The 22,974-nt window shown below is 39.6% G+C and overlaps 1 protein-coding gene across 6 annotated transcripts in view; it reads left to right on the top strand.

The window, feature by feature from the left end:
• Positions 1–21,343, top strand: part of SLC12A1 (solute carrier family 12 member 1) — an 88,376-nt gene extending 67,033 nt beyond the window's left edge. For 4 of the 6 annotated variants that reach the window (XM_069596618.1, XM_069596619.1, XM_069596616.1 and 1 more), the window contains 7 exons: positions 4,635–4,778; positions 7,554–7,685; positions 7,921–8,032; positions 10,172–10,258; positions 17,056–17,191; positions 18,769–18,836; positions 20,034–21,343. In XM_069596618.1, coding sequence (XP_069452719.1) covers positions 4,635–4,778; positions 7,554–7,685; positions 7,921–8,032; positions 10,172–10,258; positions 17,056–17,191; positions 18,769–18,836; positions 20,034–20,169 — 815 coding nt within the window. In that variant the 3' untranslated portion in view covers positions 20,170–21,343. The remainder of the gene's footprint in view (positions 1–4,634; positions 4,779–7,553; positions 7,686–7,920; positions 8,033–10,171; positions 10,259–17,055; positions 17,192–18,768; positions 18,837–20,033) is intronic. The other 2 variants (XM_069596620.1, XM_069596615.1) reach the window with 1 other exon arrangement.
• Positions 21,344–22,974: the final 1,631 nt, after the last annotated feature.

Below are 22,974 nucleotides of genomic sequence, written 5' to 3'. Positions count from 1 at the left end.
GAAAATAAACCAACTACTGTTCAAGTGGTTTTGGTATTTGCATGAGGTTACAGCTCAGGCTTCACTCTTTGTTTTTCCTATGAGAACTGTTTGGGGGTATGTAGGAAGCCTTGGTTACAAATTCACGCTCAACTGATAGATCCTGAAAGTCTATACTTTTCTCCCCCATCATTAGGACCTCAGGGATTCTCTTAATCTTGGCATGAGAGAAAGGCAGGCTCTTACTCTCTCTCCCAAGCAGTATGGCTTTGTAAATATGAGATAATATGAAACAATCTAGTATGCAAGATTCAGAGTCGTACCAGTGCCCAGATGGTGGCCAATTCCAGGGTAAGGAGCCCTTTCCTCGTCTCTCATTCTTAGGGTTAATCCCACATGTCCTACCTCTGTCCTGTGCCAGCCTGATCTGTACTGTTAGCTGCTCTCAGCCCCTCTTCTTGTAACTCTGTACAAGGCATGAACTCTCTTTCTTTCAAACGTTGTCTTTTATACCAACAGCCCTCCATGCATACATACTATACACACCCCCACCCCTGGCAGCTCTTCACTTGTTTTCTTCCTTTATAGAGATAACTGTGTCAAATGTATTCCACCACATGAAACAGAATTGACTGTTCTTTTATTTCAGCAAAATATTCTTGAGTGATTGCGGTGATGGGCACTAGTGAGGCATGAACGCATCTGAGAATGTTTGAGAGGGAGTCTGGGAAGCCTAAGCATAGGCTTTGGAATCAGATAGGTCTGGATTCAAATTCAATTACTCTAATGGGAATAACTGTAATACCTACCTCACAGGTTTGTTGTTTTGGATTAAAGGATATGATGGCTGCACCGTGTTTGGCATTGTACTTCACACAAAGTAAACTCTCAATAAGTGGTGGTAATGAAATAAGACATAAGCTACCCTCCAGGAGTTTACAGATTAGTGGGGTTACAATAGACATGGATCTTAAAACTCTATTCCATGTCACATAGTTTAGTTAGTGGAATAAAGTTTGAAGAAGAATATTATTAAAATATGAAATGTTATAGAAATTTCTCGACTGAGAAATTTGGGGATTTTTTTTTTTTCAAAACATGCAGACTGGGTATTGCTTCATCAGGGAGATATTGGAAGTCAGAGCACATCGCTAATGAAGGACAGTAGAGGGATGAACACTAGAATTGGAAACAGAAGACTGGGGTCACCAGCTGTGCAACGTCAGACAAATCACTTGAACTCTCTAAACCCAAGTTTCCGTCTCAGTAAAATGGGGGAGGGAGGAATGATACAAGCTCTGCTTTCATCCTAGTACTCATGCTGGGATGAAATAAGACACTATTGGAAAGAGCATTGTGAATCCTGAATATCACGATGTAATGGTTGTGGCGGTCATGGTAGCGGTGATGAAATGAGTAGTTTTCAGGCAGCTTTATGGCAATCGTCACATCTATCCACTCCTATTCCCTTGCCTTATCTCTCCTGTGATTAAAGGCACACTTTTACAAGTCAGCTAGCCAGTGCTCCCGTTGAAAGCAATGTTTTGACAAAGTCTACTCGTGATTTCGCATGCAAACGGAGGCAAGCAGTAGGCCACGTAGATAATGCAGAATAGATCATCAAAACGTCACTTCTACTTAGCACTGAAAAGAGAAAAGCAGGGAGTGCACAGAAGGAGGCCTCAGATCACCTACAAAGTGCATAATTAAGAATTAACTTTAATAAGAGTTTGCAAAATCACTTTGACCATACCACTGTGTGGATCTGAAAGTCCAAGATGTCCGAGCAGGCAGACTTTAGCCTTTAGAGTGGACTCTGTCAACCTCTGGCTCTGTCGTCTTTGAGGAAACTGCTGAATCTGACTCGCTCACACAAAGTCTGGTTTTGTCTCGCAGGCCTGGGATTTTGCAGTTTGCTCTGTCCAGGATGGGCTTTGCACATACTTTCCGAGCACATTATTGGAGTAGCTCCTGGTTCACTTAGCCAGCCGAATCCTTTACAAAGGAGAATTTATTTTTCCCCTCCTTTGTCCAAATTAGAGGACAAAAAAACATGGCAACTAGAGGCTAATCACAGGGTATGCTGGAGCCTGCCAAGAAAAGAAAAGGAAAAGAATCCTCTCTCCAGTGCAAACTTTGCAGTTGCCCCTAGAGGAGCTCAGCAAATACTTGCCTTCCAGATGACTGCAAAGAATAGGTTACCCCACAGCTGACCCCTTGCAACACCCCACAGAGTGGGCAACAGTTGGGGGGCCATCACCCAGGACAGTGAAGCTGCTGCTCTGGGGCAGCCTGCCATATATACCTGTATCCTTAGGGTCTTCTATTTAAAATGACAATTTGGAAGAGACCAAAGTTTTGGGGAATTAGCTTGGCATTACACCATGTACCTGAGTGTTTAGGTTCATCTAAGGATAAAAAGTTGGAGGTTAATAAAAACAACTCTGAAATAATAGCAAGAAGCCAACAGCAGAAGGTCTTCACAGTGATAGCATGCAGAATTTGGAGTCAAGCAGACTCCTTTGCAGAGAAGACAGTGGCACCCCACTCCAACTCTTGCCTGGAAAATCCCAGGGACGGAGGAGCCTGGTAGGCTACAGCCCATGCGGTCGCGAAGAGTTGGACATGACTGAGTGACTTCACTTTCACTTTTCACTTTCATGCATTGGAGAAGGAAATGGCAACCCACTCCAGTGTTCTTGCCTGGAGAGTCCCAGGGATGGGGGAGCCTGGTGGACTGCCATCTATGGGGTCGCACAGAGTCAGACACGACTGAAGCGACTTAGCAGCAGCAGCAGCAGACTCCTTTGCACTGGAACTCTGTGATTTGCTGGGTGACATCAGACAAATTACCTAAACTTTCTGAGCCTCAGTTTCTGCACCTACAAAATGAGGATAATAATAGTAGCTTTCTCAGAGTTGTTTGGGAATAAATAATGTGCAGCATAGACCCTGGCACCCAAAGAAAGTACACTAATAATTAACTTCTAAAATAACCCCCAGGCTTCTCAAAGTCCTTGATTTGCTTTGTATGACAGCCCATTTCCAGAAGTTGCATAAATACACTACCTATAGAAATGCACTCATTGCTTTGTTCTCTAAGGAGCAACAAAGCACCATGCAGGACCTGTTGCTTATTCTTTTTGCAAAGCTAGGGAGTGGGAAAGGCGAGGGGTTATGATTTTCCATTTCACAGATAGGAAATCAGAGGCATAGGAAAAGTAAGTGACTTGCCCAGTGTCACATGAAGCCAGCAGCAGAGCTGTAATTGGTTATGACCCCAGTGCAACACAGCGTGTGTTCACCTCTCGAAAGTCAGGTGTAAGCAGCTCTTGTTTAAGCTTTAATGCCATTCATCTAATTTCTTAGATTTTCTATAGCTGCTGATCTTGAGAACCTTTGAAGCTTTGGGGAAATCACATGGATGATTTGACCTTAAATCTCATGCCACTGGCAAAAGATTAATCGCTGGGACCTGGAAAGGGGCCAGACAATTCTGTGTAGCTGAATAACAACACCGTCTAGGGATGTGACTGTCCTGACAGATTTAGTTAGTACATAATTGATAAATCTAGAGTTTGTATAGCTTCACTTCCCAGAAAGAAAAGGCAACGGGCTCCTAGGGTTGACATTTACAGAAGCCCTTCCAGTGTTTTGTAACACTGAATCTAGGTTTTCTACTCTTCCTCCAAACCTAGCTCATTTTCTAAGGTTCTGTTCTCAGCAGGCAAGAAGATGAAGGGATCTGACAAGACTCTCACCTTACCACTGTAAGCAAGAATGTCCATCAGTCTTTAACACAGTCGTATGACTGCCCTGATCCGTGCAAATTGAGGCCAGCAAGGGACGCAACGCATTCCCTAGCAGCTAGGAACTTTCTGTCACCATCAGAATCCAGGAAAGATAAAAGGCATCCGGACCCAGCATCAGAGCTTGGAGAGTGGGTCTAAATCCTGGACAGGACATTTTATACAGCTTGACTCTTATTGCAGACTCAAGTGTCGTGCGGGCCTTTTTGGTAATGTGGACTCTGACAGGCGCACAGAAATGTCAGCTTTTATTTCTTTTGCTTTGGTCACTCACTCCAGAAAGTATTTTACTTATTGGAACGACTTGGTGGTGGTAAATATTTTTCACTGTAAGCTTATTATCAGATCTGGTTCTCTTTCTTTAGTTCTTGTTCTCTAGTTTTATGTTTCAATTCAGGAGGCACCGCTGTGTGTCTGATATACACCCAGCATACTTCTGTAATTTTGTTACTCCCAGTTGTAAAATATCTTGGCCCGGTAGCTTAGATCAGTAAATCAGTAGCTTTCAGTGTACAAGATCTTGCATACAGTGGATCTGGTATCTTGTTTTGCCAGTAGTAAATAAAGATGGCATTACATAATCCTCCTCCTTTGCCCTCACAGATAAAAAACTCAGTGTCCTCATGTATTATAACTTAACAGAGCCAGTTTTCTGAGCTAGTTGTTACTTTCTGAATACAGTTTATTGATACATGTTACTTCTATAAAACCATTCAGAAAAATCATGCATAAATAATCATTTAATTGCATAGTCACACCATTTTCAATATTGAAATCATTAGTAAGACTGTTCTGGAAACTTCGTTGTCCTGAGTTAAGTAAGTGATTTTTTTCTTCTTTCATTAGAGGAATTAGAGAGATTAGAACAGGAGCGACTGGCTCTGGAAGCCACCATCAAAGACAATGAAAGTGAAGAAGGAAATGGAGGCATCCGAGGCTTGTTTAAAAAAGCTGGCAAGCTGAACATTACTAAGCCAACTCCTAAGAAAGGTAAGTGCTTTTAAGATTTATAAGAAAAGTTACAAAATGAGCCAAAATGAATCTTCAAGGGTCAGTAGTCAATATCTAAGATACTGGGGGCATTGTGTGTAGGTAAGGACTGAAAGACATTTCCTTAGGAAAGATAGTATGGCTAAAAGTTAGAAGCTATTGTCACTTATTAACAACATTCACCCCTTTGTAACAACTTACTGTAAAAACTCTGTTTTAAAATAATATTTAGTTTCGAAGATATATAGTGGTTAAGCAGATTGAACAAAGAAGCAAAAAAAAAGTTCTAAGTTAAGATGTAAAGGGGATAGAAGTTCATAACCAAATACCAAAACTGGTTTATCTATACACACACACACCTTGCAGACATTTCAGGAGACTGAAAGCCAACTGGTACAGGCAAGTAAGGGATCCAGGTAGAATTCTAATTTCAAAACTACATTTTTATCACAAGCCAGAATTCTGGATTTCATTGACACTAATTACCAGCAGATTTTGGCTAAATGGTACACTTATCTCTGAATGTTCAGTGTGCATCCCAGGAATGGAGGACCACAGAATGAGACCTTGTTATAAGTTTTATAAATAGGTGATTCAAATGACTAGTTTTTTTTTTTTTTTGAAAATTGCTCTTTACAGAAAGTTTTTTCGTGAGGTCCATAGCGACCTCTGCTGGTAGAAAATTAGAACGTTAAGGTTCATTTCTTTCACGCACAAATAGTCCTGCAGTTCATGAAGTCCTTCACTGGTGTGAAGCCCAGGAAAGATCATTTCTTTGGCAAGGTCTCCAAGTCAAGTAGCAAGATCCAAATTGAGACTTAGCAGGCTGCTGGTCTAGGTTGCTAGGACCCAATCTTTCAAAGAGGCCATCTCTTTACTCTGGAAGAGGTTTGGTTCAGTTTTCTTATTTCCCTACTATGACCCAAGGACCAAATTTAACCTGTAACACAACATTTTTGTATATCTACATAGCATTATGAGAAACCCAAACATTTCTCCCCTTCAGATACTTAGAGGTACCCTTGGGTGCCAGAAATATTTGATTGCCTAGGGGAGAACCTACTAGGTATTACCTTCCTTAAGATGACATTTTCTAGAAAAATGATGTGTTTGAATCTTAAGTTGGAGGTACATCAAGTCTTCCAGGTATAAATATTAGAATAAGACCTTCTGGATGCTAACTACTATCGCCTTTCCTTTTCAATTGTTTGGTGTAGTCATGAGAAGAATTAACTACCCATCGAATCTGCTCTGTGCAACAGTACAACCTGAGAAGCAATGGAAAATTTAGAAGTCATAGCTCATACTCTTCTCTAGCTGTTGGGGAGGAGAGAAGTAATAAGGTCCTTATTAGTGAAAGTGGAACTTATTTATTCTGAACCCCGTTTCTGCATGACAATATTTTTGGCAAAAACATACATCTCTGAAAGTCAACATGTCTCATTGTTCAGAAAAGCAAAATTGTGTTATGTTTTGTTTCAATGCCTAAATTTTCAAGCACAGCTCTGATAGTGGGCCCCTTTACTGCTCTGGGCTTTTGTCAGTTGAGGACTCTTTGGAGTTCTAGATCAGGACCAGCTCAGCTTCCAGGCACTCATACAGGAATCCTCTGGATGCTCTGATCTACTTGTAAGTGGGGGCAGAGTTTGGTCCACTTGGTAAAGATATTTACTTTCTCCTTTAGTGGTCCTGAGATAGAAACAATACAAGATAATTGCTTCAGAACTGACCAGCCCAACCTTGGAAACAGCAAAAGACGGAACAAAGCTTCCTGAGACCGTCTTAGATCAGAGAGGAAGCTCTAACGAGGCTGTCACTCTGCTCTAAGCACGATGCTGACACTACCGCTTTGAAATAGACCAATGAAGTCACAACTTTCAAAGATGTGGAAATGAGAAATAACGCATAGGGTGTAGCAAAGAAACCCCTACTGGCGAATAGGAATGAGGGTTCTGCTCAAACACTGCCCTACTTCCCTGGTATACTTTCACTGTGTCCATGTTAGGGTGGAAATAGCATTAAAATATTTTTAAGTACTTTATGTACACCCTTAACTGTAACTCAAGAAGAGGTAATTTTAATCCGGACTTCCTGGCTTTTTCATCTCATTCACAGATATTCAAATAGCTCAAGTGGCTTTACCTTAGACTCACGAGATGCCAAGAAAAGAAAGCAGAAGAGTAAGCCAGGCCCATGTTAGGACCAAAGGGTCATGGAGAGTTGAAATGCTCAAGGTCCCTGGCAACCTGTATAATCCAGACATTTCTGGAATTCATACCAAAACTGTGCTCAAATGAACATATTGTCTAGTGAAGGAATACCTCTGATTCTTTTGGTTATCTCTAGAAAACCAATAACTACATGTTCTACTGATACTTTTAAGTACATCTGATATTATAACCTGAGTTATATATGAAATTTAGGAAAATGAGGATATTTTGGGTTTTGTATCAGATAATTTAGCATTGCTACATGTCTAAATAATTCTGCACTGAGACAGATTACTAAGGATCTGAAAAAATTCACTACTCTATAATAAAAACTGTAATCATAAGATCAATATCAAATTTTTCTGAACTATGGGAGGTGATCTAAATTATTGTGGGATTTGACCTTTATCTTTTCTTTTGTGGAGAATAGGACTCACTATTTTCCCATAAGTATAAAAAACACAAAGTCATGACCCTTCTATTTTCCTGAATAGATTTATTGGCACGTTATTTTGTTTCTTTCCTCAAAAGACAAATGGATGTACTACTTTCTCTTTTGTTACAGATAGTGGCATTAACACAATCCAGTCAATGCACATTGGGGAGTTCAACCAGAAACTGGTGGAAGCCAGCACCCAATTTAAAAAGAAGCAGGGAAAAGGCACAATTGATGTTTGGTGGTTGTTTGATGATGGAGGTAAAAAATTCCAGAATATACACTAGAGAGCAGAATTTCTTGTTGATAAATTTAACAAACTGCATGGGAAGGTATATGAAAATGGTATCAGTTAAAGAATAACATTTCCGTGTTCTCTAAAGATTTAAATTATTTAGGAGCTATGAGTGTGGGCATGAATACAGATATAAAGCTATTCATTTCCTTTCAATTGGATATGCTCATCCTTTCCGTCATAATTTAATCTTTTTTTCAGGGTTAACACTCCTTATCCCCTATATCTTGACTCTCAGAAAAAAATGGAAAGACTGTAAATTAAGAATCTATGTTGGAGGGAAGATCAATCGCATTGAAGAAGAAAAAATTGCGTAAGTAATTTATCACTTGTGTTGAAGCATTTTTGATGTTTGTTGCTTGAATGCTTTAATTTTTAAAAAAACTTTAAGTGTTTTTGAGGCACAATAAATTTGAAGACAAAAAGTCACCACGCTAGGCCTCAGGCTTGCTTGGTTTCTGTCAATAAATTATCTGCGTAATTTTCTAATCATTGTCTTCAAGTCCTTTTATCCCCTTCCACAAATGCTTTCAACAAGCATTTGGCATGGAAGCCCATCTCAAGTCTTCAGTGAGAGCATCATTATCTTGTATAATGTTTATTTTGTTCTGACTAGTAAATGCATCCAAGAAAGGAAGAGCTTGAAGGCATCTGTGTCCAAATTCTGTCCAGTTTCTTCTGGGAGATTCAAACCTGTTAATTCGAGGCAGTCCTTCCAGCCTAGCACACTTAGAAGAGAACAGAGAGATGGCACCCTGTCCAAGCCCCAGCTCTGCCACTGACAAGATGCAGGACTTTGCAACAGTTGCTTTACCCATCTGGGTCCCCCCCAGTTTCTCACTTGTAGTTTGAAAGTGTTAAAATGGGTGACTGTTGGTAACTCTTCTGATTAAAATAAATAAATAAGCAAAGTCCCATGGTGCTAAGTCTGTTCCTTTCTTATTTATTTAGTCATGGAGAGTTGATCTCTAGTTGCGAGAGCAACAAGCATGCCAAGAGTGTGGTGCATCCAATGATCTCTGGAGGAAATCTGGAGAATGACTTTTGGCAGCCCGTAGTCCCTCATGGCATGCCTACGTCCTAGCCCTTCCTGGAATGGCTACTTCCAGAAATCACAAAATAATGACTGGCTCTTCAGTTCAGTTCAGTCACTCAGTTGTGTCCAACTCTGTGACCCCATGGACTATAGTATGCCAGGCTTCCCTGTCCATCACCAACTCCCAAAGCTTGCTCAAACTCATGTCCATCAAGTCAGTGATGCCATCCAACCATCTCATCCTCTATCGTCCCCTTCTCCTCCTGCCTTTAATCTGTCCCAGTATCAGGGTCTTTTCCAATGAGTCAGCTCTTCACATCAGGTGGCCAAAGTATTGGAGTTTCAGCTTTAGCAACAGTCCTTCCAAAGAACACCCAGGGCTGATCTCCTTTAGGATGGATTGGTTGGATCTCCTTGTAGTCCAGGGGACTCTCAAGAGTCTTCTCCAACACCACAGTTCAAAAGCATCAATTCTTCAGCTCTTAGTCATTTTTTCACATTGTCTCCCCCTTCTTAGAAAGTTATGATATATATCTAATTCCTCTTAAAGAAAATTATAGTAAAATGGAAACTAACATGAGGTCTGCAATAATTTATATTTTCTTAAAGCCTCCAGTATCTTATGGAGACAAGTGAGGAAATTTGAAAATGGTTGGTGGATAAGATAGTAGCAGGGAATCCATGTTAAATTTCTTGATTTCAGAAACTGTACTCCGTTTATAAAAGAGAATGTCCTTGCTCTTAGGAAATATTCACTGAAGTACTTAGAGGTTAAAGGGGCCTGATATGTGGAACTTACTTTAAAATGGCAAATAGGTAGGACGTAGAAAGCCAGTGAGCAAAAACGATATAGAGAGATGTAGACAGAGAAAAAGAGAATGACAAATCAAATGGGGCAAAGCATAAACAACTGATGAATCTGAGCTTTCTTTGCACTATACTTATGTTTTGTAACTTTGAAATTATATCAAAACATTCAATTGCTAGGGGGAAAGACTTTTAATCCACAATGATATAATAAATAATAATTATTGGTTTGTCAGTAGATTGTCAGTAACTCTATAAACATTATCAGCAATCATCAATAAGTATTGAGACTTGTTCTCTTTTTCCCAAATGATAAGGAAGAATGGACAGTGCCGCAACCTTTTCCCTGAAACACGAATGCAGAGCTGGGTTTGCTGTTTCCAGTGACTGCACCTACAGAAATTTCTCTTTGCCTTTGGTGGAATAATTTGGTCCACATTTATCCATATTCATCAAGTGCTACAATGGAAATCAAATACTAACCAAAGCCTTTGTCCAAAAGCTAAGCTGAAATAAGACATGATTGCTGTTGATGTCCTCAACACAAAACTCTTTGATTGAAAATAGTTATATATTCAATGATGAAGCATTTCTGTCTTGTATTTTCAGAATGGCTTCCCTTCTGAGCAAATTTAGGATAAAATTTGCAGACATCCATGTCATTGGTGACATCAACGTTAAGCCAAACAAAGAAAGGTATGAATATTTAACAAGATCCGCTGTTTATCCATGGTAAACTCTCTCCTCTTTTGTGTTGATTATTAGAAGGTTAAAATGTTACGGGTTTACTGCTGTGACTTCCTGATAGGATGTCATAAAGGGGGATTTTAAATAATCATGACACAGAGCTATCAGGTTCTAGTGGAAGGAAAAGTTTTTAAGGTGAAGATGAGCTTGAGAAGAAGAACTGCGGAAACATCGTTTAGTTGGCATTTTAGAATTGCCTTTCACATTATGCTTTCTATGGTGGCAACAGTAGCAGGAAGCATAAGCGCAGAAAATTCTAACCTGAGCAGTCAGGGTAAGTTTACATTATTTAAAGTTACTGGTGGGGCATCCTGAATGGGAAGCCTATGAGAGCCCCCAAAGGGGATTTCTAAAACTATCTGAAGCCTGGCAAGGAAAGGTATTGGTTCCAAAATTTTAAAATGAAAAAAAAAATTGAAATAATTGTTTAAATGCCTTCAAAACAGCATCATTTTAACCTCATTAATTTTTAAATTTGTGAAGTCCAAGATATTTGAAAACAATTTGTAGGTTAGATCTTCACAGGAGTTCCCAGAGGTATAAGAAGATTGTCTGGAAATTACAACAGATCATAAATTAAAATATTTAGAGCAATGATTTCACAATCATAAAATATTTTCAATTCAAAATATTACAAAATACTTACAGTTCAAAATCATGTTTAGCACTGCATCTGTATGCAGTTTAGTACATTTGATTTGGTGTGGCATGGGTTCTCCCAGGGTGGAAAGAGGAGACACAAAGGTCTCAGTATGGCCTAGGTCCTTGCTAGACTCCTAGACCTCTTCTCATTTCTGTTGACCACCATTTCTCCTTCCTCCTATAGTTCTTTTTTTTTTTTTTTTTTTTGTTTTTTTTTTTTTTTTTTTTTTTTTTTTATTTTTTATATTTTAAAATCTTTAATTCTTACATGCATTCCCAAACATGAACCCCCCTCCCACCTCCCTCCTCATAACATCTTTCTGGGTCATCCCCATGCACCAGCCCCAAGCATGCTGCATCCTGCGTCAGACATAGACTGGCGATTCAATTCACATGATAGTATACATGTTAGAATGTCATTCTCCCAAATCATCCCACCCTCTCCCTCTCCCTCTGAGTCCAAAAGTCCGTTATACACATCTGTGTCTCTTTCCCTGTCTTGCATACAGGGTCGTCATTGCCATCTTCCTAAATTCCATATATATGTGTTAGTATACTGTATTGGTGTTTTTCTTTCTGGCTTACTTCACTCTGTATAATCGGCTCCAGTTTCATCCATCTCATCAGAACTGATTCAAATGAATTCTTTTTAACCGCTGAGTAATACTCCATTGTGTATATGTACCACAGCTTTCTTATCCATTCATCTGCTGATGGACATCTAGGTTGTTTCCATGTCCTGGCTATTATAAACAGTGCTGCGATGAACATTGGGTTAGGGTTAGTTCTTGATGAGTTGCAACTCCACATTCCTCAAACCTTCTTGCTCTGTCTTTCTTCTGATTCATTGTTATCCCAGATGAACTTAGTAACTAACTGAAAATTATCCAGATTTAAGATGTATTCTTATTGACCAAATGGCAATCTTGAACCTCATGTCATTTGAGGGTATTCGTGATTCCTCTAAGGCTATGCATCAGTTAAAACAGCTTTACGAAATGTCTTAACTGCAATAAGAAAGCTAGAATTGACAGGGTTGACCTGGATTATTATGATGTAATATTTCCTTATATCATAAATACCACTAATGCCTTTCATTCCTATATTTCTACAGTTATAAAGTTAAGAAAAAATAAGAACAGATTTATCATTCTCCTCGGTAAATGGAATTAAGATTTTTATATGAACCAAGTTGTCATGCAGTAACCTCTGGTAGCCTTGCACATTTCATTTGAAGAATTTTAATTCCTAAGTCATTGCCCCTTGGCACTTGCAGTGATGTGATCAAATGGGCTCATCTTATAGCTCTAATTGGAGGAAACACATTCTCTTCCATAACACAGCAGGTACAGTGATTCCCCAGTATGTGCCACTTAGCACCACACCACAGCCTGCCAGCTCTCTGCCAATACGGGACCGTTTACTGTTGTCTAGAGCATAGTTGAGGAGGAGAAGGGGGCAACAGAGGATGAGATGGTTAGACAGCATCACCAACTCAATGGACATGAGTCTGAGCAAACTCTGGAGATGATGAAGGACAGGGAAGCCTGATGTGCTGCAGTCCAAGGGGGTCACAAAGAATCGGAAGTGGCTTAGCAACCGAACGACAACGGGAGCATAGTCACAGTGTCCCCTACTGAACTGGGATTCTCTATAAGCCCTGGCTCACCTGCTTCTTGTAACTGAATTCTTCTTGCTGTTATTTGACTTAGCAGCAGCTGAGGACTGTCTGTGCTTGCTGATCAATTTGTTTCTATATCCTTTGCCTCTTTACCCATCAATATGATTTTTTCTACCCAAGCCTTGGTATCCTTCCCTCTGTTTTGTACTAGTCTCTGCCCAGCCCTTGGTCACCTGTATACCCATCCTTTCTGTTCTATCACTGAGGATGTTGCCGTATCACTAACCATGCCTCTTCCTTCTTTGAGTGTCCATCAGAGCCTAAATGCTCTTCATCTTCGTACCCTTGACCTTTGTTCCATGGTTTCCTCTTCTCAAGGAGAAAACTCTATGCACAGTCAAAAGAAACAGAGGACCAAGGCATTTGTACTTTTGTCCTGGTATCTAAATTTGACTTTAGACACCATTCTGACTTGGTGTTGTTTCCATATGCTCTGCATCCTACAATGAAGAGATCTATTTCCCTTTCTCAGGAAAAAAAAAATTCATTTTCACAGTTCTGGAGATTTTCTCTGTGATATTTCAAGGTGTTGAGGAAGATGTAGGAAAAAAAGCATTCTTACCAGAATAACTGTAGTTAATGTACCCTGACGTGAAGACAGAAGGCCACCCAGAAGAGGTGTACTAGAAGCTGTGCCATCCTTCTCTTTTCAGTTTCTGCTGTAACCGATGCCATGTTACTTCATAAAACAGCCACCTGTCTGATGCTGGTGATGCCTTTTCCAGTATTTGAAGATAAGTTTTAGAACAGAGAATGGTCATCCAGTAAATCTCACAAATGGCCACTTCCCTGGTGACTCAGATGGTAGAGAATCCATCTGCAATGCAGGAGACGCAGGTTCCATCCCTGGGTCGGTGAGATCCCCTGGAGAAAGGAATGGATACCCACTCCAGTATTCTTGCCTGGAGAATTCCATGGCAGAGGAGCCTGGCAAGTACAGTTGATGGGGTTGCAAAGAATCGGACGTGACTTGAGTGACTAACACTTTCACACTTGACCACACCTGGAATCTTTGTGATAATTTTTAAAAGGCAAATTCCCTGAGTGGTTTAGTAAGAGAAACAGAACTCTTCAGTGGCCTGATGCAACCCCAGGCCCAGGGCCCAAAGCTTACAATGCGGCTCAACTTCAGCTTTCAGGGGCCTTATGGCTAGACAGCTCTGCTCTACCATTAACAACCATCTCCCAATTGTTGTTCTTCCTTGGTCACCCATTTTCACACAATGTTAGCAATAGTTCACCGTCAATGATTTCCATGTTGGAGGCTAATGTTAAATGTCCTTCAACTGCCTTTAATAGATCTTTCAGCTGCTCACAAAACATGAGTAAATCTTGATGGAGACATTCTATCGTAGAAACGTTATCTATAAATATGGTAGAGTAAGGGTGAAAAGGAGTAAAAAGCTAAGTTAATGAGAAAACAATTGGGCCAGGGAAACTGAAAAGCTATTGTGGTTAAATTTCTTTTTTTATTGTATAGACTGAGTTAAAAGTCCTAGGCAAAAAAGACAGCAATCATTGAACAGAAATCAAAGAGAAACTGGAAGCAATTAACTAGATAATTTAGTTGAAATATGCTAGTGTGATCACAAAAACAACAAATACATTAATGTGTAAGAAGAAATTTTATATGAATTTTAGGGGAAATTTTTATGCCGTTTAACCTTGTTATTATGAGGAACAAGGATGGGAAAGGCAGGAAACCTATAAGCAAAATTTTTTAATTGAATTAATTCTCACTTATATTTAATAGTATGTAATACTTAAACTATTCTAGAATCAATTTTAATATATAATAAGAATGATCATGGGCTTCCCTAGTTTCTCAGCAGTAAAGAATCCACCTGCCAATGGAGGAGGTGTAACAGACTCAGGTTTGATCCCTGGGTCAGGAAGACACCCTGGAGAAGGAAATGGCAACCCACTCCAGTATTCTCGCCTGGGAAATCCTATGGACAGAGGAGCCTGGCAGGCTACAGTTCATGGAGTTGCAAAACAGTCAAATACAATTTAGCAACTAAATAACAACTGTAACAATAAGAATGACCAGATTTAATAGAGAATCAAAATAGAAATCTAAAACGACCTTTGGACCACCAAGCTATGAGCCACTCATTGTGGTCAGTGAAATGCTAGATCAAGCTTGCCTGGCTTATGTGCCCAACTTAGCCAGTCTGGCTGGCAAAAGGGATAGAATTGTGCTGACTGGCTGATATTGAGGATAGAGTCATTCCCATCCAAACTACAGTGGAGAAACATAGTATGGATGCCTGGGGCGACAAGCAAACAATCTTTATTCCACTTTCCATTTCTTAGGAAACTATTTTTGAAGTGGTCTTTCCAAAAAGCACCTGGACCGAGATGCAAATAAAACTCTTATCCCTGATCAAAATAATTGTATGTAAAGCTTAAACAGAGAAACCGTCAACTGCTAATCTCAGTCCCATGGTTGTTGAGTAAAATGAATGTCTTGCTTTTACAGGACACTGCATACTTTTCAGAGCACGGCCATCCAAATCATCATTCTAACACTCGCATCAGTCTCACACCAGCTCTGAGCAGCCACTGTTACCCCTGTTATAGGCTAGGTTATCCAGGTCAAGGCGGACGATGGAAGAACTGGAGCAAGAACCCAGGCTCTTCTCTCCTAGGCCAGCACCTCTGCCCTGATGACCACCAAGGTCTCTAAAAGCACAGCACTGTTGGGAGGAATAGCAGATAAAAGTATTACATGGTTGAAAGAATAATTGGGCATATCAGTCTTATTCCTTCCTACTCATTGTCTACCATTCTGAATAAGTCAGGAGAAGGCAATGGCAATCCACTCCAGTACTCTTGCCTGGAAAATCCCATGGACAAAGGAGCCTGGTGGGCTGCAGTCCATGGGGTCGCTAAGAGTTGGGCACGACTGAGCGACTTCACTTTCACTTTTCACTTTCATGCATTGGAGAAGGAAATGGCAACCCACTCCAGTGTTCTTGCCTGGAGAATCCCAGGGATGGCGGAGCCTGGTGGGCTGCTGTCTATGGGGTCGCACAGAGTCGGACACGACTGAAGCGACTTAGCAGCAGCAGCAGCAGCAGCTGAATAAGTCAAAGCATCAGAAATCTACTGCATTAAGTATCTCTTCAATCTGTTAACAGCAGCACACTGGTGGGAACAAACTACTCCTTAGTAATCTCTGTACTTTCATCTGCAAGTCCTAAATCAGGAAAACTGATGAGACCACTGAAATCTTTGCGCTAAGTCACTTTAGTCATGTCTGACTCTTTCTGACCCTGTGGACTGTAGCCCTCCAGGCTCCTCTGTCCATGGGATTCTCCAGGCAAGAATATTAGAGTGGGTTGCCATGCTCTCCACCAGGGGATCTTCCCTACCCAGGGAATTGAACCCACGTCTGTTACATCTCTGCATTGGCAGGCAGGTTCTTTACCACTTGCACCATCTGGGAAACTGAAATCATTACTTCATGCTTTAATTCCTTAACCTAAAAGCACATTAATTCTAGTTATCATTCATTCCAAAGTTATTAAGTTTTAAGAAAGCCATGATATATAAAACCAAAGAAAACTATTTATATTTGACATCATCTTATAGTAGCATATGGAAGACAACTGCTCCTATAAATTGTTTTGTTTTGTGCTATCATTTTAAAAATAAATCTTATGAGATTCTTATGATAGATAAGAATGAGATTTTTCAGCACTTTTTAAAATGTTCTACAGTTCTGAGATACTGCTCCTAATTTTCTAGTCAATGATTTTTCTTAATTGCCCTAAAATGGCCTCAGATTTTAAAATGTTATTGATTTTTGTTCTTTCCTCTAATGTGCACCTGAACAATAGCCATTTGAACATCTCAGACAGCAGAAGGACAAAGGCAGCATTATTTACAGCAAACATTCAGATTGTTCTATAGCCATTAAACTCACTCACTATTCTCCGACCTACCCACAGCCTCCTGCCATTAGGTGGGAGCTGCCATGTGGGCTAAAGGTGAGGAGGACAACCCTATCCAGCTCTCAGGGATGCTGGTTCATCTCCTACATTAATTCATGAACATCTCCCATAGAACCTGTAAAATAAGCAAATGGAAACTCATTTATGGGCTAAAGTGTCTACGTTAAAACTGTGCCTTTGACTATACTATGTAGAATGTGTAATTGCAGAGTAATTACCATCTATGTGTTTGTGTGTTTATATTGAGGATTTATTAATAATGCCTAGTAGGCTATCAAGGCTTCATACCCCTTAAGGTCTTTCCTTGGGTAGGGAAGCACTATGATAGCCATGGTTTTACTCACAGTCTCCTGCAAAGATAAGTCTTAGAAGATTTGCATGACATTCAGCTCTGATTCTGGAGTATCTGTGAAATAATGAGTTAGTTTCCCACTGTGAGGCCTCTTTTATAATTCCAATTTCAGCTGGAAAGTCTTTGAAGAAATGATTGAACCATATCGTCTCCATGAAAGCTGTAAAGATTTAGCAACTGCTGAGAAATTAAAGAGAGAAACTCCGTGGAAAATTACAGATGCAGAACTGGAAGCAGTCAAGGAAAAGGTAAGGACTTTTTTTTCTTAATCTTTACTTTGCTATCTAACTAGCTGAAAAAGAAAACAGTGGTTGATTTAAAGATCAAGAAGTAATGTATCTATTATAGAATTTCATTTATTCACGATCTAGGGTTTCTGCATATTTCAAGTCCTTTTTCAATCATATTAGTGAATGTGAGGACTTAGAAAACTGCTTTCATTTTTTAGTATAAAATCAAGATTTTTAAGTTGAAAACAGGCTATTGATACATATTGTGAAGCCTTCTTTCCAATTTAATTTTATAGTAAAGGGGACAGACCCATCAGACTAAAATAATTTCAGTCAATACATATGCAAAGTAAATATAGATTGCTCACAGTCTGACACAATAAAAAGAATTTTAACCTGATAAAATTAGCTATAAAAACTTACATAGGGATCTGAGAAAATCTGTAACTGGAACACTGAGTATGCAAATTGGATCTGGAACATCTTGTAGGATGGATGTGAAATGGTGAGCTTTTCTAGATAACCCAATAAGATGGGAGTTACCTGCATCTGGCTTGAACTGAATGTAGTTGCAACAGTGAGGATGATGAAGAGGGCAAAGACATAAGAATAAGGCAGAAAGATTAACATCTGAATTGGATTAGACATTCAAAGAAAAGGACCTCAAGAAGCTCTAAATTACAAAATTTAAGCCATATTAGGAGCTGAAGGTGGAACAGATTAGAGCAGGAGATATTAAAAGCCTTTCAAATTTAGTAGAAAAAATACTGAGCTAAGAATCATAAACTCTGTACAACAAAGTGCCCAGTTCTAACAAAAGCTTTTCATATAATTGAACAGATCACTTATCTAAGCCTTGGCTTCTGAACCAGTGAAATGTAATAATAAATATTAGTCTCATCACTGCAAAATAGTTAATGTAGTTATTTTTCCAAATGAGTCTTTTGGCGACTCTTTCATTGAAACCAGTCTCCTGTGCTGGTAAAAATCAAAGAGCTTAAAGAAAGATTAGACTAGGGTATAATCTATGTTCTTAGCATACCAAATTAGTTTCAAGATTAGGTTAGGTTTCTTCCACAGCAAACCTGTTCCCCAGCACTGGCCATTCTCGTCTTTTTACTGTTATCCATGTTGCTTGCTTGTTTTTTACTTCCAGAATTTAATAAGCCACTATACCTCAGTGGGGCTTCCCAGGTGGCTCAGTGACAAAGAATCCACCTGCCAAAGCAGGAGACGTGGGTTCAATCCCTAGGTCGGGAAGATCCCTTGGAGAAGGAAATGGCAACCCACTCGAGAATTCTTGCCTGGGAAATTCCATGAACAGAGGAGCCTGGCATGCTGCAGTCCATGGGGTCACAAAGAGTTGGACATGACTTAGCAACTTAACAACATAACACAATGGTCTTATTCTTTATATTTCTAATATTTTCCATCAGTTTCTAAAACACTGTAAGTTTCCAAACCTGAACGAAAAGGTTTTGTTTTTTTTTTTTAAATGAGGCTTTCCTACTTGTCTATAATTAGAGGAAAAAAGATAAATTCTCATTCATAATTCTGGGAAACTGCCCTCAACAAAATCTGAATGTTTTCCACAGAGTTACCGCCAAGTTCGACTGAATGAACTCTTACAGGAGCACTCAAGAGCTGCTAATCTCATAGTCCTGTAAGTATCATTGCAGACATTTAAAACTGTTACAGAGAAATCTCAGGTACATGGGCTAGTCAATACAAAAGCTCAGAACAATTCAGGTGGAAAGTTAAATTTGGAACATGTGGGAAAATAAACACCACCCTAAGACAATGGGGCCCACGGGCTTTAGAGGGCTCCATATGGACTTTACTCCAGACATGCCCCACCCAAAGGGCCAGGACACATGGCACCTAGAACCCTCATTCCCTGTCTAGACCTCACTCTAGGAGCCTGACCCTGGAATTCCGTGCCAGTTAAGCCCCAAGTTGGCCAAGGTTCACAGGCCCCTTCCCTGGATAGCTGCTCCTGAGGTGTGGAGTCCATGACATGTTCTCAAGGCTCCTTACCATGTGAGAAGAGGCCAGGGCAGGAGAAAGAAGGGTGCGCTTTTCCATTTCCACTCTTTGTCCTCCACCCCACAAATATTAGGGGCATACCTGCTGGAAATATGAATGCTTATCTAAAGATTCATTGCTAAACATGAAACCCAGCAATTTCACATTTATATCTCATGATCTAACTCCTAGGTACAAGGGTAAGTATGTCTTCAAGCAAGGTCTACATTGGAAGACTATTCATCTAAGAGATAGACTGGTGTCCTGCGATGGGTGATAGAGCCCAAATAGCTATTTCTCTCAAATATAATAAGAGCTTTAAACTATTAGGAAAAACCATTTTCCCTCCAGAAAAAACGGGGAGACGTATTGGTTGATCACATTTTCTATTTAAAGAGTGAAAATCTATTTATGCTTTGCCTCTATTCTAATGGGCTTCCCTGGTGGCTCAGATGGTAAAGAATCTGCCTGCAATGCAAGATATGCAGGTTTGATCCCTGGGTTGGGAAGATCCCTGGAGAAGGGAATGGCAGCCCACTCCAGTGTCCACAAGGTGGCAAAGAGTCGGTCATGATGAGCCACTAACACTTTCACTTTCACACTTTCTATTCTATTACAATGTCCAAGTCTATTTTTCTGGTTTGTAAATATTTGTATTATCTGAGAAACATCTCAATTTAACATCTATATTCAAAATAATTTCAGTGCTTTCATTTTGTGGGGGAGGCATATATACAGTTTAGGCTACTTGTTATTATAAAGCGCAGATAGCTAATGATGTTACTGTTGGTACTAATTGTCATGTTTGTTCTTTATTTTTCTTCCATGTCGTCAGGAGCCTTCCAGTGGCAAGGAAAGGATCTATATCAGATTGGTTGTACATGGCTTGGTTGGAAATCCTCACAAAGAACCTCCCTCCTGTCTTACTAGTTAGAGGAAATCACAAAAATGTCCTGACATTTTACTCTTAAAAGATCTTTATTCTTAAAGGTAAAGGATTAGAACACGTTTTAATTTAATGTATGAATAATTAGGAAACAAGTTCCAGTACTTTATGTTGTAAATGTGATCTGTGGATAGTCAAACCTAGAAGACTATCCTATAGGGTTCCAAGTAAATTTTGCCATTTTAAAATTATTACTTAATGGGAACTATTTTTTAAATCAGTTTAAGGGAGTGTCAAAGCCAATGCTACCACTAGAAAAACATCTTGTCAATGCTATTTAAAAACATGAAAATTAAGCAAACATATGCTGGCTTATTATGCCCATGAAAACTCAACTTATTGTAAGCTTTTCCAGGCACACCTAATCTTTTGTTTGCTTCTAGGGCCTGGTAGTGGCCTCAGCCCCACAGCAGTTTCTCATTAAATGCTTATTGACAGGCTGGTATAGTAACCATGGGTGGTTATCAAAGGAAAAGACCAACTGGGCAGGAAACATGATTATACTTGGTCTTCTGAGAAGCTTACACTCACAAAGAAGATTTGAAAATCAATAACTAAAAACTTTAAGAGGTAAGCTGAGTCTCCACAATGTTTAAAACACTTACCTAAGTAAGGTTATTTAATATAACAGATTATATACTGAGAGTGATCTGAGCAATTGCTGATAACATACAGCTTCAATTTGGGGCTGACTGAAAAATATATTAGCTGAAAGAGGAAGCAAAATATATTCTGATTAAATATGCAATATATTCTGTTCTTAATATATAAATTTTAATTGCTTTCCCCACTAAATATTTAGACATTTTATTACTTTGAATATTTCTTTCTAATTAAGTGGTTAGCATAGATGAAGTCTTCATAGATGTCTAATTGGAAATCAAATATCACACATTTTCAAACTGTTGTAAAGAAATATATCCTGAATCATATTTTTAGTTACTTTATATAATGATTATAGAGAATTAAAAGATAATTAAAATTTGATGTAGAAAAATTGGCAAATTTGGAATATATAAGTATTGATTTTTTTTCATTTGTTAGTATTCATACAATACTTAATCACATTAAAAACTACCAGAATTTTTTTCTGATGGATGTGTTGATTATTTTTCCCTGACATATTGTTGCTGTTTATTGTAACTGATAAAAAATATGAGGGAGAAAAAGTCAACCTGAAATAAAAGCACTCAAATTTGTTTGCTCTGGTCTTATTTTTTCCTTTCAGTCACTAAAATCACACTGCAATGGTGTTATCAGATGTGAGCCTGAAAATTTCAATCAGTTGCCTCACTCATTTGCAGGTTGTTTAAAGCTAGGGTTCAAGATTAGGATTTCAAGTCAGACTCTGGCCTCAGAAGGATGCCTAGGGAGGGAAAAGGGAAACGGCAAAGCGTAAGAAGCAGGATATCTGTATTCCGAAACTGACACCATTGGACTTAACTCAGGCCTGGGTTAACACTCTCTCTTGAGTCCTCTGTACCTGAAATTCAAATGGTTAGATGCTATCCTGGTGACCAGGACAAGGAGCACCCAGCTTTTCATCTGGGGCCTGACACTTCTCAGAAACACTTGAGAGGGTCTCTGGAAACAGTGAGAAGTCATGTGACTCCTATAACAGGAAATTCTGGCTCTAGTTTCTTGGAGAAGCTGTTGCATGTTAGGTCCCCTAAGAAACAGAAAGTTTAGCATGGAGCGTGTTTATTAAGGAGTCCCGTTGGAAGGAGGAGGAGAAAGCAGGAAGGGTTAGGGAAAGGTGAGCTGAAATGCAGTCCCAAGGACAGCCTCAGTGACCCCACAGGGAGCTCTGGAGACATTCAGAGTAGTCCCAAGGAGGTCTGAGAGGGCCAGACCTTTATACTCCCACATACATCAGTCACATACAGCAGTCACTGAAGGTGGGTGGCCTAGGAAGGGGTATGAACCTGGACGTGACAAGTCTCTGCAGCTGAGCCATCCCAAAGGGCTGAACAGTTGAAGTCTGTCTGCTGACAGTACTCCCAGATGCTGAGGCAATAAGGCCTTTATTAAACAGGGTCTGGGTGGGGCATCACCATGCCGACTGCAGGGGTCAAATAAAGTAGTGATTAATAAATAAATAAATAAATAAAAATTGGCCTAAGTTCAAATCTCAGTCTAACCATTTATTAGTTTTATTACCTTAAATTAGTTATTTAATTTTTTGAAGGTTATTGATAAGATGGTGATTGAAGGGATAATGAAGGAGAAATTAACCAAGGAGGAGTACATGGACTGAGAGAAAAAGGGATGGGTGATTCTGAAGTCAAGAGCAGGGAAACAGGTTAGGGCAGCGGAAAATTGAAAAGATGGGAGTATGGTCAGCTGCCAGGGGGTTTCTGTAGCCCTCAGTGTCCTGTCCTTGACCTTTGATTTATCCAACTCTATTTGCCCAACCTCCTACAGTCTCTAAGTTCACAATCGGGCTTCTGAGCAAGAAGGAGAAGGTACACATTCATCTTCGTTGATGTCCAACTTCCTCTGTCCCCTCATTTTGTGCATGTGTCTCATCAGCTTCCCTACACTTTCCTCACAACGCCTTTTCAAAATCTTCACCACTTTTTCAGTTGATGACCCTGCCACCATCCTACAACATAGCCAGGTACCCATAGATATATAAAACTTTCTTATTAAGGAGGAACATACTAGGAGCATTGTCTTACAATGTCTTCCCTTAATACTCAATTTTAGAACTCTTTCAATGGAAGGATTTTAAAAAGATTATAGATTCCTGAGGGCAATCATAAGCCCACTAAATTAGAATCTATAGGACAGGGACCAAGGAATCTGTATATTTTGATGATCCACGAGA

The sequence above is a fragment of the Ovis canadensis genome, chromosome 7 (assembly GCF_042477335.2).
Source record: "Ovis canadensis isolate MfBH-ARS-UI-01 breed Bighorn chromosome 7, ARS-UI_OviCan_v2, whole genome shotgun sequence".
NCBI classification, from domain to species: Eukaryota; Metazoa; Chordata; class Mammalia; order Artiodactyla; family Bovidae; genus Ovis; species Ovis canadensis.
The sequence above is the reverse complement of the archived record's forward strand: the minus strand, read 5'-3'. Positions and strand labels throughout refer to the sequence as shown.